Here is a 17378-nt window from a genome sequence, read left to right as displayed (position 1 = left end):
GTGGTAGATGGTGCTTTAGACAAGCATGTGATGTGAACACCAGATGCTGGAATAGTATTTGCTGTTTATTTGATCTACAAACAAGTTGAATGCTTTGATCAGGAAACTTGGGAATGCCCCACAAGTTAAAAAATGATTATTTTTTAAATCAAGGAGCTTATAAGAAAGCTCAAGTAGCTGTGGAAGCACTGCTTTCATTTCACAAAACGGTCATAAGCCTGTAACACCGTCAAGGATATACCATTTCTTATCTCCATCCGCAGACAGAGACGAAACTCCCATTCTGATTAGGGCTCGTACTGATTTCCATTTCTGGGTAACCCCATCCATTTCTAGGTAAGGCAGGTAAATGAGTCAGCTCATCCCCAGATAAAGTAATGGCTAGCCGGCCACCCATCACCAGAGCTCAGACTTCTATCTCTGCTGGACACCAGGTGGAGCCTTTGAGAGACTTTATGACTGATATGCCATGGGCTCTTTAAAAACAACCCTAAACTGACCAAGATGTCTTTTAAAACTTAAACTGGTCGCACGGGTCTTTTCTCCTTGGATCCAGGACTCCTGGTGGACCGTCTCTCTGCTTAGTCCTGACCTGGGGCATCTGGCATCTACGCTTTCTAACTCCTGGGGCCTCCTGTCTTGATGTCTGTTGATGGTAGATTACCCCGCCTCACACTTGACTGTCAAACTTGGATTTGTACTTGGCCTCTTACACTGACCCTGTCATGTTCTGAGCTTCTGACCATGTTTCCTGATGGTCAGTGCCTGCAACTTAAGGAGTGATGGTGGGATGAGTATTTCCAGCCTATAATGCTGCCCAGCTGGCCTTTTTCATAAGTGATAGAGCCACAGTTCTCAGGTGAGGGTGGCTTTGTCCCCCCAGGTACATTTAATGAGATCTAGAATTGCGTTGGGGGGTGGTGCTACCAGAACATAGTACCAGTAGAGGCAGGGAGGCTGCTCAACATCCTACAAAGCTCGGGATGGCCTCCCACAATAAACCGTGCTGAGGCTGAGAAAGCTGGCAATAGAGATAGCTAGACTGAGTATCTGAGGTCAAGCTTACCTACATCTAAGTCTCTGGACCAATAAATTCGGATCTTCCCTTTCTTGGTTCCTCTCTTTTCTCACCCTTGAAAACAACTTAACTAATATGTAATCAGTGAATGGATAGAAAATACTCCCTTCCAATTCCAATGTGAACTATTTACAATGATGGGGAAAGAATTTTTCTTATTTTAACCACTTACCGTATCTAGAGAGGCAGAGGCTCTTAAGTCAGGTAAAAATCCAACCTCCAGCAAGTGGAGCAGGAAAGTCTGGTCCTTGATGCCATAAACGCGGTCCAAGAACAGCACCATGGGTGCCTTGTGGTCGGGGCAGAAGTTGGCCGCCATATCCGGCTCATAGACTGACCCGTCTGAAAGACACACGGAGAATGTCATCCCCCCCTTTCCTATCTCCACAGTCTCCAGTGGAACACAGAGCTTGTTTGTCTATGGCTTGTTCTCCTAACAAGAAACAGGAATCTGGGAAATCATACAATGTTGGGCCGGAGTCAGCTTGCCTTGGAAGAGCTGATTGTTAAAATTTCAGGAATTCTGTGAGCCAGTTATTAGATATGCCTATTATTAAAAATTACAATTTGCAGTTAAGTAAATTATATTTTAAAAGGCAACAGATACTCAACTCACCGCTTCCTAATTATCGTGCTATAAACTACATTCGAGGTTACTGACATCTGTTGTATTTGTATGTTGGAACTACAGTACAACAGGGTACTGAGTGCATTTTCTGTTCAACTCCATGATCAGGGGCAATCCGTCAGGAGCCTGAAATTGGTGGGCAATTGCCAGTAATCAGGGCTTGATTTATTGCTTTGTTGAATGATGACAGAAGAAAGAGAGCGAGAAAATGTGAGGCAGAGTAAATTGAAAAGTGTGTCATGTTTGTAGCCATTGTCACATAAACAGCACAAAACTGAGGAAATATTCTTTCAGTATTTAGAGACTATTGTCTGATTTAGGTGAATTCAGATCGGACTGTCCAAGAATTCTAACTTTATTCTAATAAAGAGGTCCAAAGATGGAGTGGGAAGATACCATGAAGAAAATAAACATTTCCTGACTTGGAGGACAAAGAGGATTTTGAAAGAGGATATAAAAAGGAAAAAGTCTTCCTCCTATTATTTTGTTAAAACCAAAAACTAGGAAAGACAGCCCCTAAATGATCAAGCTAAGTCATAGCATATTTTTTTTTTTTTACAGCAAACAGTACTTTCATTTTACTATTAGTTCAGCGGATTTACATCCATTTTGAATGTTGGTTCCAGCATCCTCAGATATGATTAGATATTGGCAATCCCAACAACACAGGGAAGTGTAAAGTTTTAGGTAGGTTACAATTAGTTACAAAGGATCTTAAGCCTTATCTCCCTATAAGGTTTGTCATATTAAATACTGTACTTTGTAAGGCACTCTGTGAGCTGCAAAGATTTGGTGCAGCCACTGTAGAAATCAGTATGGAGATTCCTCAAAAGACTAGGAATAGACTTACCATATGACCCAGAAATCCTGCTCCTGGGCATATACCCAGAAGGAACCCTACTTCAAAATGACACCTGCACCCCAATGTTCATAGCAGCACTATTTACAATAGCCAAGACATGGAGACAGCCTAAATGTCCACCAGCAGATGACTGGATAAAGAAGATGTGGTATATTTATACAATGGAAAACTGTTCAGCGAGAAAAAAATGACAACATAACGCCATTTGCAGCAACATGGATGCTCCTGGAGAATGTCATTCTTAGTGAAGTAAGCCAGAAAGAGAAAGAAAAATACCATATGAGATCGCTCATATGTGGAATCTAAAAAAAAAAAAGAGCATAAATACAAAACAGAAACAGACTCATAGACATAGAATACAGACTGGGAGTTCGAAATTTGCAGATACTGACAGGCATATGTAAAATAGATAAACAAGAGTATACTGTATAGCACAGTTGCACAGGGAAATATATACAAGATCTGGTGGTAGCTCACAGTGAAAAAGAATGTGACACTGAATATATGTATGTCCATGTGTAACTGAAAAATTGTGCTGTACACTGGAAATTGACACAACATTGTAATCTGACTATAACTCAATGACAACAACAACAAAGATTTAGTGCTGCTCAGCCCAGGACCTAACTGAGCCCAGGGATCGATCTGTGCAGGCCTCAGGGAGAGCAAGGAGAAAAGACACCTTCCAGAGAGATGGCTGCCTGCTTCTCCTCCCCTGAGCACCAGGGGGAGCTGTTTCCAAACATCAGAGGCTGATTCCCTCAGACACGCGGTGTTCTGAAGAGTATTTTTATGGGATAATAATGAATGTCTTGTGTCCAAAAAGTTAAGGAAACACTGGGTTCAACATTTATTTCTCAGTGGCTTTATAATCTTAAATGTGCTTCCTGAAGTTACAAAAGGTGACATATTTAAGACTGATGTCACTGAGATGGGGGAGTAGAGACCCAGCACTGGTCCCCCAACACAGACCAATTAAATTAAACAGCTGTCCATGAACAAAACCAGTCTGAAGAGAGTTCGAGAGTCCACGTAAGAAACTTCAGCAACATAGTGGGACAAAATATCTGAGAGTAAGTGCACAAAATGGGAAGGAAAACCAGCTTCGTTTTGTCTGTACCCCTCCGGCTGGCACTGCTCAGTGCAGAGTGAAACTCCTCAGCTAGGCAGAGTGCCCTTTGCGCGGAAGCAAGAGCGAGGTGGGTGACAGGTGTCCCAGCCTTCAGGGGCACCAAATGAAGGACCAGCTTCAGTTTCACTGCAGCCAGAGACTGGCAGAGCTGAGATGTCTAGTGATGGCGAGGAACAGGAGGAAGGGCAGGGGCCACCAGTATCAGCCACACAGCAGAGCCACCATGGTTCCCAGGGACTTGCTCGCTGAGGGCCCAGCAGCTTCTGCCACTGAAGAAACCAAAAGCCAGCACAGCTGCCACAAAATCCTGACTGGTTTTTGCCCCATAGGTCTTTGTGTTCACAGATGCCCAGCCACCTGTTCTGTCTCCATTGCCTCCCCACCAACGGCCAGAAACCAAGACCTGCACTGGCAGTCAGCCCCAGCCTCTGTGGTTGTACAAATACAAGGTGCCCCCTAGACCCCTTTGGCTGATCCCACTGCCGTACAGGCACTCAGGTTAGCTGTTCCAGCTGGATGCCAGCAAGCTGCCGGCCCAGCTCCCATCACTGGGCTCCACTGCTGTGCATGCATCCGGGTGAGACCCACGGCCACAGGAGTGCATGCTGACAGCCAGGGTCCCCGCAGATGCCAGTGTGCCCACAGGTGGCTCTGGGCTTGGGTGCTGGCCCTACCCCTGCTGCTCCCTGTGTGTCTGCAGTTGGCCTCTGCCACCAGAAAGGCACCTGCAGCTGGTCCTTGCATGTGTGTGTGCACCAGTGGCTCTGGCCACCACCACTGCCTGCCCTCGTCCCTTGTCACTACACCTGGAAGCACTGTGGAGGATCCCCAAAGTCCTTGCAGCCACTGAGGAACCTCAGCAGCATTTGCCAAGGACCATGCAGTTGTCAGTGTTGTTGACCCCAGTGTCCTGATGAGACATCACACCATCTCTGGACCCAAAGCTGCCACATACCCCTGCGCTTGGTGCCCTGAACCACCAGGCCTCAGGTCACAGCACAAGACTCTAATGGACCCCACCGGAAGGTGAAAGTTTTTCCTTACCAAAGCCAGTCCATGAAGTCTGGAAGAGGTGGCTGCTTCTTCAAATGCTCAGATACCTATCCAAGGCTACAGAGATCATGACGAAGAAGGGAAACATGACACTCAAAGAGAACACAGTAAACTTCTAGTAACTGAACCCAGAGACATGGAGATACATGAACTACCTGACAAGGAATTCAAAATAATTATTCTGAAGATGCTTAGAGAGCTACAAGAGAACGCAGATAAACAATTTAATGATGTAGAGAAAATACTACAAGAACAAAATAAGTTCAACAAAGAGAACAAAACATAAAAAACATAAAAAAGAACAGAAAAGAAATACGGAACTGCAGAACACAGTGACTCTGGTGAAGAATTCAGCAGAGAGCTTCAGCAGCACGCTGGGTCACACAGAAGAATCGGTGAACTCAGAGACACACTTTGAAATTACCGAGTAAAAAGAACAAAAAGAAAAAAGAATGAAAAGGGATAAAGAACCCCTACAGGACTTAAGGGACAGTATTAAGAGAAACAATTTACATATCACTGGAGTCCCAGGAGAAGAGAGAAGAAAGAGGCAGAAAGCTTGTATCAAGAAATAATGGCTAAGAATTTTCCAAACCTGATATTTGGACATCCAAATTTATAAAGCTAATAGATCATCCCCAAACTGCAACCCCAAACAACCTTCTTGAAGATACTTTATAATAAAACTGTCTAAAATCAGAGATACAGAATTTAAAAAAAAGCAAGAGAAAAAATTTCATTCAAGGGAACCCCCATTAGACTATCAGTGGATAACTCAGCAGAAACACTACAGGCCAGGAGAGACTGGGGTGACATATTCAAAATGTGGAAACAAAAACCTGCCAATTAAGAACACTCTATCCAGAGAGCTGTCTTTTAGAAATGAAGGTAAGATAAGTACTTTCCCAAACAATAAAATCTGAGAGAATTTATCACCACTACATCTGACCTATAAGAAATGCTGAAAGGAGTTCTTCAAGCTGAAATGAAAGTATACTAATTAATAACATGAAAACATATGAAAATATATCACATACTGTCAAAGATAAGTATATAGTCAGATCCAGAATACTCTAATACTGTAAGGAAGGAAATAAGATCAGAGCAGAAATGAATGAATTGAGAATGGAAAACAGTTAAAATGATCAACAAAACTAATAGCTGACTTTTGGGAAAGATAAACAAAATTAACAAGCTTTTAGCTAGACTTACTAAGAGGAAGAGAGAAAACTCAAATATATACAATTATAAATGAAAGAAGAGACATTACAACTGATAACACACAAATACAAAAGGTCAGAGGAGACTACTATGAACACTTATATGCCACCAAATTGGACAACCCAGAATAAATTGATAAACTCCTGAAACATACAACTTACTGAAAATGAATCATGAGGAAATAGAAAATTTGAACAGACCAATAATGAGTAAGGAGATTGAATTACAAATAAAAAATATCCCCCCAAAGAAAATTCTCGGAGCAAATGACTTCATGGGTAAATTCTACTAAAACTTGAAGAATTATACCAATCCTTCTCAAACTCTTCCAAAAAAAAAAATGGAAGAGGAAGGGATACTTTCAAACTTATTTTACGAGGCAGCATTACTCTGATACCAAAACCAGATAAGGATACTGAAAGAAAAAACTGCAGACCAGTATCTTTGATAAATATAGATGCAAAAATTTTTAGTTAAACACTAGCATACCAAATTGAACAGATCGTTAAAAGGATCATGTATCATGATCAAGAGGGATTCATCTCTTGGATGCAAGGATGGTCCTGGCATTCGCAAATCAGTAAATGTGATATACCACATTAACAGAATGAAAGACAAAAATCATACAATCATCTCAATAGATGAAAAAAAGCACTTGACAAAATTCAACTTATTTTTCTGATAAGAATTCCAATAAACTTGGTATAGAAAGAACACAACCACACATAATAAAGGCCATACATGACAAACCACAGCTAACAACATACTCAACAGTGAAAGGCTGAAAGCTTTTCCTCTAAGATCAGGGTCAAGGCAAGGGTGTCTACTATTTCCTCTCCTATATAATACAGTACCAGAAATCCTAGTCAGAGCAATTAGGCAAGAAAAATAAATAAGAGGCATTTGAATCAAAAAGGAAAAGGTAAAATTGTTCTGTTTGCTGATGACATGATCTTATACATAGAAAAATCCTGGTCTCCACCAAAAAATTGTTAGAACTAGTAAATGAATTCAGTAAAATTTCAGGATACAAAGCCAATATACACAAATCAGTTGAATTTCTATACAGTAACAATGAAATATATGAGAAAGAAATAAAACAGTCCCATTTACCACAGCATCAAAAACAATAAAATACTTACAAATAAATTTAACTAAGGAAGTGAAAGATTTATACACTGAAAACAGTAAGACACTGATGAAAGAAAATGAGCACATGGAAAGAAACCCTATGTTCATGGGTCAGAAGAGTCAATATTGTTAAAATGTCCATACTACTCAAAGCCATTGGTAGATTTAATGCAATTCCAACAAAATTCCAATGCCATTTTTCACAGAAATAGAAAAAAAAATAGTCCTAAACTTTGTATGGTACCACAAAAGACCCCAAATAACCAAAGCAATCTTGAGAAAGGACAAAGCTGGGAACGTCACACTTCCTGATTTCAAACTACATTACAAAGCTATAGTAATCAAAGCAGCAAGGCAATGGCATTAAAAATAGACACCGAGAGCAACACAACAGGATATAGAGCCCAGAAATAAACTATGCGTATATAGTCAACTAATATTTGACAAAGTAGCCAAGAATACTCAACAGTAAAAGGATAATCTTTTCCATAAGTGATATTGGGAAAATAGGATATTCACATGCAAAAGAATGCAACTGGATTTCTATCTTACACAAAAGTTTGAGTCACAAAAGTTAACTCAAAATGGATTAAAGACCTAAATGTAAGACTGGAACCTGTAAAATTCCTAGAAGAAAACATGGTGAGTAGGCTCCTTGACATGGTCCTGGCAATGATTTTTTGGATATGACACCAAAAGTAAAAATCAACATGAGGGACCTCATCAAACTAAAAAAGTTTCTGTGCAGCAAAAGAAACAATCAACAAAATGCGAGAAAATACTGGCAAACCACATATCTAACAAGGACTTAATATCCAAAATACATAAGGAACTCATATAACTCAACAGCCAAAAAAAAAAAAAAAAAAAAGAAAAAAAAAAACCAACTCTGCCCTCAAAACCTCTCACCAAACAATCTGATTATTTAAAATGGGCAAAGGACCTGAAGAGACATTTTTCCAAGAACACATGCAAATGGCCAACAAGTACATAAAAAGGTGCTCAGCATCACTAATCATCAAGAAAATCAAATCAAAACCACATTGAGATGTCCCTTCACACCTGTCACAATGGTTATTTAAAAAAAAAAAAAGGATAACAAATGCTGGTGAGGATGCAGAGAAAAGGGAATCCTTGTGCACTGCTGGTGGGAATACACACTGGTGCAGCCGCTATGGGAAACAGTATTGAGGTTCCTCAAAAAATCAAAAATAAAATAACCAAAGGATCCAGCAATCCCACTTCTGGACATATAACCAAAGGGAATGAAATCACAGTCTCAGAGAGATATCTGCATCCTTATGTTCACTGTGGCATTACTTACAATAGCCAAGGTATACAAATGAAATAGTCTAAGTGTCCACAGATAGATGAATGTATAAAGAAAATGTGGTATGTACACACATGCCCCAACACCCCCCCACACACCCCCACACACAGAGGAATGTTATTTATCTATAGGAAAGAAGGAAGTCCTGCCATTTGCAACACAATGGATGGATCTTCAGGGCATAATGCTAAATGAAAGAAGTCAGAGAGAGAAAGACAAGCATTGTATGATCTCGTTTATATGCTGAATCTAAAAAATAATTGAACCTATAGAAACAGAAGGTAGATTAATGGTTACCAGATGTTGGGGAAAGTGAAGGAAGTGGAAGATGTTGACCAAAGGGTACACACTTTCAGTTATAAAGATGAATTAATTCTGGGGATCAAACGTACAGCGTGGTGACTATAGCCAACAATACTGTGTTGTCTGCTTGGAAGCTGCTATGAGAGTGGAAGTTAAATGTTCTCACTGTAACGACAACACAACAACAAATGGTAATTACATGAGGTGAAGGATGCATTCACTAACCTTACTGTGGTAAACATTTTGCAATATATATAGCAATATAATCATATTGTACATCTTAAGTTTATGTAACATTATGTGTTAGTTATAGTTCAAAGATGAAAAAATGTGATACATTCCACATATTTCCCCAACCTTACCTGACTCCAAACCCCCTGTTGACATGTACACCAAGTAATACCTTTTACAAAAATGTTCCATGGAACACCAGTTTGGGAACCACAGTAACAAAGTCACACAATTTTTTCAATTCCTCTATCTGCCAGGAGGACGCTGCCTGGATAGCGGGTGGAGTGATGTGGAAAAACCATGTGCCTTTCGTAGAGTGGGAGTTTGTAAAGTTAACAGGGAGAGATGTCAAATGTCAAGCAGTACCAAGGGAGAGCTCGTTATGACCCATGGCCGTGAGGTACATAGGTACCATGGCAGAAGGGAGCCTGCGTCAGGTCCTCTCCTTCTGTGGCTCCAGCTGGCTGACAATCTAGGGGACACAGAGGCAAAGAAGGGGGAAGGCCTGGCGGGAGTTCTCCCAGTCCATCAGCCTCCTTCAGGAAGGTTAGAGTTCAGAAGACAGTGAGGTCTGGACTACCAGAATTTACAGGGCACGGAGTATGGGAGACTCGATGCAGGAGAGACGGGGAGACAGGGAGATGGGGAGACAGCAGCCGGCTGGAGCTGGGGGGAGAGAATTCCTCATCACCAAGATCTTCACCTGTGCAGCGTGCGTGTCCCGCAGAAGAGGGTGGGAAGAGCCCTACACTGTGGACAAAGTCCTGCCATGAGCAGGTGGCCCCAGGGAGACGGGAGGACTCAGCCTTCAGCTGCTTCCCTTACCTTTGTTCAGGGAGGGCAGCTTCAAGGGGATGCTGATGATCCCGACCAAGTCCTCAGTGGGGACCAGGGAGCGCAGGATGGACCTGATCCGGATGGCTTCCCCTTTTCCTGTCTGGATAAGCTGCAAGGCAGGTTTGGAGAGTGAGATAAATGAGGTTCCCACACTCCTGCTCCACCCCACCTTCAAACCTCTGGTGGTAAAACAGTTCTCCTTGTGGGGACGGGTGGGTACACGCCTACCTTTCCCTAATTGTTCTAGACACTTGTGGCCCCAGGGGAGAGAGGTGCTTTCTCCAGACTTCCTAGATGAGGTGCTTCCGAGGGAATAACCCTGGCCAAGGGGGGCAAATGGATTCCTTTGCCATGATTACAACAATCATGCAGTCTTGCTATTAAGCCTCAGCAGCGAATGGGCAGCCCTTATCTGCTTTCAGCGTGACCACAATACTGGGAGCTCTCAACACGACCTAAATGTTGACAATGTGGCCACAACTTGAGATCCTCAAGTTCTGCTGGATGTAGAAATGACTTATGAGTTGCAGTTTCCTGAAAGTGTGATTAATGCTGGGTATATGGCACACACGGGGGTGTAGAAGATGTCAAGGCGAACCTGAGCACCCCAGGGGAGTTACCTGGGGACGGATGACCAGACCTTTACGGCCACGGCCATGAGATGGGCCAACCCGCGTGTACAGGTGCACACCCTCCTGGGTGCAGGGGTAGCAGGTATGCTTCTGGGAAAAGGCTCCTGGCCAATAATGGAACTGTCATGGGCTCAGGATCGAATCTACCCAGGAGGTAGCTGGATGGCATGGTGGAACGTAATGCTGGAAGGCCCAGAGAAAGGAGAACGCCTGTGTGTGACCCTAGCTGTCACCTCCCATTCCCGTGGGCAGAGGGGAGGCTGTCAGCGATGATGGCATCGTCTTTCCGCCTCACTCAGATTACAGGAGCCAGGGGAGGAGTGTGTGTGTATTTATGAAGTGTCGAATCAGAGGGGCAGTAAGCAGGGAAGAAAGTCCTTTCCAGGTGGGACTCTGAGGGCTCAGCTGTCACGTGCTGCTGTCTTCCCGGGACTACGCCAACTGTGTGATCTGCTTTCTGAAGTGATGACGGGTGATCAGGGGAACTGACCTCCCACCCCTGCCAAGACTGTAGGACACCCTAGCATTTCCCTGGCCCCTGTTATTTGTTTAAAGGCACAGAAATGGAAAGATGGGCTGATGTGGGTAAGGTAGTTTTTCACAACAGGAACTAGAATGCTAAAAATTCTGATCAGCCTCCCTTTTGAAGATTCAGACTTTCTTCTCTCCAGAGTACTTTTCTCCTAGATTCTTCCCTATTGGAATAGTTTCCCTAACCACTTGTAGATAGATCTGCACACAGGCTACACACGTTTATTAGGTAAGATTACGACACACTGGAAGGAAGAAAGGTAGAGTGAATGCTTTAATGCAGTGTCTTCCAAACTGCAGTCATGACCAATCCGTGGCCTGTAAAATCAGTTAGGGGGTTGTGACCAGCATTAAAAAGCATGAAATAGATGAGGAGAGAAAATATTAGAGTGCACTGTCCATAATAAGGACATATTTTGTTTCTGGAATATATGTGTAACTAGGTTGCAGTGCAAACTCTATTTCTCACTGTAATCCAAATACATTTTTTTTTGGTCAAAAAGTTTGAAAGCCACAGCTTTAATTGATCCTGTCTTTCATTAGCATTTAACAAATATCCACTGTTACCTTGGCAGGGACTAAATCTATAACCTCATTAAAACCAGATACCATTGTCTGTATCACCCCGGTATGCACTGCAAGTGTTTTGGGCAGAAGCTCTGATATAATCCAAATGCAGTGAGCGCTTTGCAGAGAGGCAGGCATCTGAGTCCCGAATGAGCAAGTCTAACAGTTCTTTTAAAGAGTTACCGAGTATTTTTTTTAAATACAAAAAGCTGTCTTGTCTTTTCTGTTTTCACACAAGCAGCAATGATTTCCTCTCTCACTTACAATGTGAGGTTTTATGTGAAATAAGACCAATCTCTCTCAATCCCCAGCAGAGATGAAAAAGGCAAAGGAAAAACATCACTTTTTAGTTCAAAACTAGGAGTCTGAGAAGACACCCCATAAAAATAGGATAATCTTTCTCAGCATGACTGCAAAGCTCACCCCTGGGAAAAGGAAATCAAACATGAACCATGGGAAGACGCTGCCTTCCTGATGCCTAACACCATGGTCATCAAGAAAAGATGTTCCACGTGGAGTATCTCAATGGATGCAATCAAGCATCAAGTTGGTCACATGTGGACCAAATCGAGGCATCTGGAGACATCATTTTGGGAGGCTTTTGAAATACAGTATGTAGCAGATATGCCCTACTAGGGTCCCAGAGAAGTCACACAACACAGGGGTTTTCCCAGGAGTCATTCCTTAGAAAGCTGAAGAATCGGGTACCAGAGATGGAAACAACTTTTGATGTTGGCTAAAGGGAACGGAGAGAAAGGCGTGTTGACGACGCCAGAGACAGAAGAAGAAATGGCATTCAGGACATCTACAGGCTTTCCTGGTTCAAGCCTCTCCAAGCTGCCCTCAGGGAACTCATCACTTACATGCATTTCAGGAGCACAGCGGCCCAGCAGGTCTATCAGAGCCGAATAAAATGACATAATTGCATTGCCCATGTGCACAATCTCCTCTTCATCTCCACCGCCCTCTGTGCTGCTGAGAGAGAACCAACACAAGGAGGTGTGAGGAAGCCTGGCAGGTGTGGCCACGATATTAGACACGCTGTGGGAACACTCACTCTGCTCACCCTGCGCATCACACATCCTTTCCCCGGACACCTTCTCTCCCTCCACATGCCAATAAATTGGTTTAACTCACCATGCTCAAAGGACCCAAATATTTGTCCACAACATTCCTAGGGTCCCATGAAATTTAAGGTATGAGTACTGACGTGAGCTGATCATGCAGCCCACACGCTCACGGAGCGGCACTGTAACCCCCAAAGCTCCTCCTAACCATTCCTCCCCCTTTCCTTCCTGAATATCCATGGAAAGACCTTGGACAAGGAGTCAGGACGGCCAAGTCCACGTCCTGACTCTGTTGCTAACAACCTCTATGACTCTGGGCCTCTGTTTTTCTCATGTCACATGAGGAAGTTGGGACAGCTTATGTTTTGGGTTCTATCTAACTCTATCAGATCACCTACCAGAATTCATGACCAAAAAAAAAAAAAAAAGCCACTGGCTGGAGAGTTGCTTCTGCTGGTTTTTACCCCATCTCTAGATTCTGGGGTCTAACCTAGAGGCTGTGATAAAAGGGAAATGATCACAAGACATCATGAAAGGAAAGTCACAAGGCAACCCAATGATGTCCTAACTACCTTTAATCGTTAAATACCAAGAATGTTAATGCTGTGATTTTTCACATTCTGCAGCTTTCTCATTACCTAAAGAATCAAATCAAAACACTTTCAGAAGAGGAAGTGGAGGATCCTCCCTCTTTTTAAAAGTGAGGGACGAGATGAGACACCAAGGTTTTAAACACTAGGGAAGGGGCTGGGGTCAGTGACCAGAGCCCTGCTGGTCCAGGCCTTCTAACTTCTGTACGGCCTCCTCCCACGGTGATGCCACCGGCAGGGGCAGCGGGGCCGAAAGAGCTTGCCCTCTCCTCCATCTGCCAGGGGGCCTGAGTGGAGCAGGAGAAACGGAAGAGGGGTGAAGAGGATACTGATCGCTAAGCTTATGAGGAAAGTCAAGGTAACAACACGCTTGACAAAGTGATCTCAACTGTTTGAACCACAACCGCAAAGAACCCGGGCTTCCTCTGCCAGGGGGAGCTTACTGCCGCTTGCTGTATCATTCGTGCACTGACAGTATTTGGGAGCTCGCCAACCACATGGGGCCCAGAAGGCAATTCCATTCACTTACACTTCTCTCTTGTAGACCTGCGAGGGGAGGTCGAGGGCTGGGCTCTCGGAGATCTTAATGGCGCCTTGCATGGCCGCCAGCAGACCGTTTCCTCCTTCACCCCGCAGGGCTGGGCCGAAGCACTCGGGGCGTCTGATGAGCAGTTTGACCACGACACTAGCATTTTCCTCCACACTTTCACCTAAGGCAAAGAGGCATCATTACCTTCTCACCAGAGAAGAGCAACCCCCAGCACTGACTTCTAACAGATGAGGCTGGGGGAACAGTATGCGACTGAGCTTGTCACACACTCTTACGACAAGGAGGTAACACTGATGGGGAGCAAGGTGAGCCTTGATAAATTAGGTCAGAATTTGTGTATTGGAAGCATTACAATTAACCAGTAGAGAACGGAGTCTCACTTCTCAGTTTAGAATTTTGCACTGTTCACATTATTTCACTATATTTGGGTCCCCAGAGGGCAAGAAATACACTACTGGGTCTGCCACGGATTATTGATTAATTCACAAGTGACTCAGAGAACAAACGAACATGACATCTGTATTAACTCCCTGTGGGGTATTTCCTTCCCTCCTTGAGAGGAGGTAAATGGTAATTCCAGCGGGAGTGACTCAATGAACACCTGGAGAAGTGACCCGCCAGCTCTGGAGACGTATTCTCTCAGAGTCTGATACACACTCCAGAACCACCAGGTCTACAGGGATGGACCTCAGGGCATTTCAGGAATCACTCATCCACGGAAGAATCTACGTGATAAAGTTATCTTGGTTTATTCTTAGCATAGCTCTGTGGGGAGCCAAAGGTCAGAGAACTGTATTCTGCTGGTATTTCTCTTTGGAAGAACTGCAGACAACGAAGACAGGGTATCATTTCCCAAAGAAGTGAAGCAGTGGAACTTCCATGTGTAGAGAGGGACAGTCTAATTTTGCAGCTTGTTCAAACAACTTCAAAAAACACCCTTTCGGTCTCAGACGAAATCTTATTTTGTGTTGGTGTTTGGAATTTATCCCTGGGCCAAGCCTCAAAGACAAGACTTGTTGACACTGGGTACTGACTGAAGCCTGAGGAAAACGTTTTTGTAAAATCATTCGATATTGCAGGAGAGTTGAGCTCTATAATAGAGGTTGCTTCTTGGCATGCTGTTGGATTAATGATTTATTCTTGAATAAAAAATGACCTCCAATATTAGCAGGCGAAGGCAGTAAGTATTATCTCACAGGTTCTGTAGGTCAGGAATTTGGGAGTGACTGAGCAAGGTGGTCCTGGCTTGGGATCTCCCACGAGGTCGCAGGGAAGGTGTCAGCTAGGGCTGCAGTCTTCTGAAGGCTTGAATGAAGGTGGAGCATCAGCTCCCAAACTCACTCACGTGGCTGTTGGCGGGAGGCCTCAGTTCCTTACCATGTGACCTCTACATAGGGCCGCTGGAGTGTTCTCATGACAATTACCTGACAGTTGGCTTCCCACAGAGCAGAGGATCCGAGAGAGCGCAAGGCAGAAGCTGCGATTCCCTTACAACCTGTCACGTACTGTCACTCCTACCACATTCTACTCATTGGATGTGGTGTGCTGAGTCCAGCTCACCTTCAAAGGGAGAGGAGGCTCCATCTTTTGGAGGGAGGTGCGCAGAAGAATTAGCTACCCCAGGAGTTTAAATTCTGCTTAATGAAAATGTATGTGAATCAGCGTAGAAGTGCTGTGAGTAAAACGTTAGAATGAGAACCCAGAAAACCTGGCTTCTCTTTGCAGCTTTTTAGCAAATCGCCACGAGCATGTGTGCTGCACCATCACACTGGGTCCCACGTGCCCTATTGAGATGCTTGTGCCTCTTCTGGTTTTAGAGTGAGTCTGTCAGTCTAACCCACCTGCGGAGATTTCTCCCATCATGTCACAGCAACAGAAGGGCTGAGCTGGCTGTCCTAATACTTGAAATTAACCGGTGTGCGTCTCACACAAACCCACACTTGAACACACCTGCTGTGTCTCACACCCCTGGAGCATCTACCCACAGTCCTGGTCTGGAGCCTGGCCTGCGGCCATCCTCCTCTGTCACATGACATTTTATACCACAGGAAAAATTCAAGGTTGTGAATATCCACCACTGTAAGTTTCACAGCTGTGTAACTAGATTCAGACAATTTTTCACTAAACTTAAACAGCGCATCGGCACACATTCACTGTTTCGTAGCTCAATCCTTCAAGAAGAGACTAAAATTTTTATGAAGAAGCGTTTCCCCAAGTTCACCTAATAGAACATCAAAAAAGAATTTGTTTCTAATTGGACCAGAATCCATGGGAAGAAAACTCTCAGGAGATGCTAAAAGGAGAAATAATCACAGTAACGGGATGGTGGAAAGAATCAGTGAAGGCAAGGAGCCCAAGGAGACACTGAGTGGTAACACAGAGTCTAAAGAAGAGCTCAGATAAAGCGGTGAGACATGCTTTCCTGTGAGATGAACCTAGCGTTTGTACAGGACACAGATTAACCACAGTGTGATACTCAAAGGAAATCCCCAGGAGGATCAACATATTTGAGAGTAAATATTCTTAGTTACAGATACAGCTCACAGTTGACTACTTTCAAATGTTGTTGCCCCCAAATATTGTATCAGGCAGCACATATACCCACATTCCCAGTTGTCACTTTTCATCACAAGAATAATGAAGCTAAAGCTTTGAAATTTTAAGTGTCAAAAGTAGAGAAAAACCTTGTTAGTCAAACATATTTAAAAACTGTACTCTGACTCTTTCAGTCCTCAGGATGGAATCACTGCGGGTCAGCCCCCATCTTCACCAGCAAGCTGAATTTAACTGAACTCTTCCCAAAGTGATCAGTGTCACAGAGTTTAACAGAATGTGGAACAAATGTACAAAAGAATATGAAAAGGTCGGTATGAGTTCTACATTGAGTTTGCTATTGAATTTCATTTGCCAAATTTGCCTTATTTTATCTGAATCTCAGGTCTTCAGAGCTAAGCTAATTAGGATGGATGCAGCAACATACCCAGGAAGTCATCCCTTTATCACTGAATTGTGGTCCTCTGTGGCAAATGCCAAGGGACCCCTGCAAGAGGAAGGAACTGAAGTGCAATCACTGATGCTAATTGGAGAGGGGACCAAGGAAAAGAATTTCTCAAGGCTTCACAAGCTAGAGAGGACGGCACGATGAGAAGAGAGAGAACATTCTCTGCCTAATTACCGTAGCTCAGTAAACTGGACTGCCAGCCAAATCCACAGTGGGGAAGCTGAAACCACCTTGAGGACATTTTTCAAGGGGGAGAGAGAGAGATCTGAGCTAAACTAGTTTTGCCCAAGGGCTTACAAGAATGTTTGTGCTTGAGTTTCAAATGAATAATAAGCTTAATAACAGTGAGAATGTTCACAGAGCCTTTCTTCAAAGGCTCTCAACACTGTCTTTGCAGTACTCCCTTCTTTTCAACATTCCTGAGAAGTTGGATGGAAATGGAATGATTCTCCCCATTGGAACGGGAAGCGATCATTCCCATCACAAGGATGTTTGGTAGGGGATGCAATGATTTTCCTCCAGCCCACTGCTTTTCTTCCTCTATTTGAACCACAATCCCTGTTTTAAGTTCATTTGCCTGGAACGCTCTCTTCCTTCTTGTCCCTTTGACATAAAACCTTGACCGAGGTAACTC

General features: G+C 43.6%; 1 protein-coding gene across 1 annotated transcript in view; it reads right to left on the bottom strand.

Moving 5' to 3' along the window:
* RYR3 (ryanodine receptor 3) overlaps positions 1–17378 on the bottom strand; it is a 195396-nt gene that overhangs the window by 109772 nt on the left and 68246 nt on the right. Inside the window, exons 18-21 of the mRNA XM_072962745.1 lie at positions 13723–13903; positions 12400–12511; positions 9795–9915; positions 1251–1420 (exon numbers count right to left, since the gene is read on the bottom strand). Of these exons, the coding sequence (XP_072818846.1) occupies positions 1251–1420; positions 9795–9915; positions 12400–12511; positions 13723–13903 (584 nt within the window). The remainder of the gene's footprint in view (positions 1–1250; positions 1421–9794; positions 9916–12399; positions 12512–13722; positions 13904–17378) is intronic.

The sequence above is a fragment of the Vicugna pacos genome, chromosome 6 (genome assembly GCF_048564905.1).
Source record: "Vicugna pacos chromosome 6, VicPac4, whole genome shotgun sequence".
NCBI lineage: Eukaryota > Metazoa > Chordata > Mammalia > Artiodactyla > Camelidae > Vicugna > Vicugna pacos.
The sequence above is the reverse complement of the archived record's forward strand: the minus strand, read 5'-3'. Positions and strand labels throughout refer to the sequence as shown.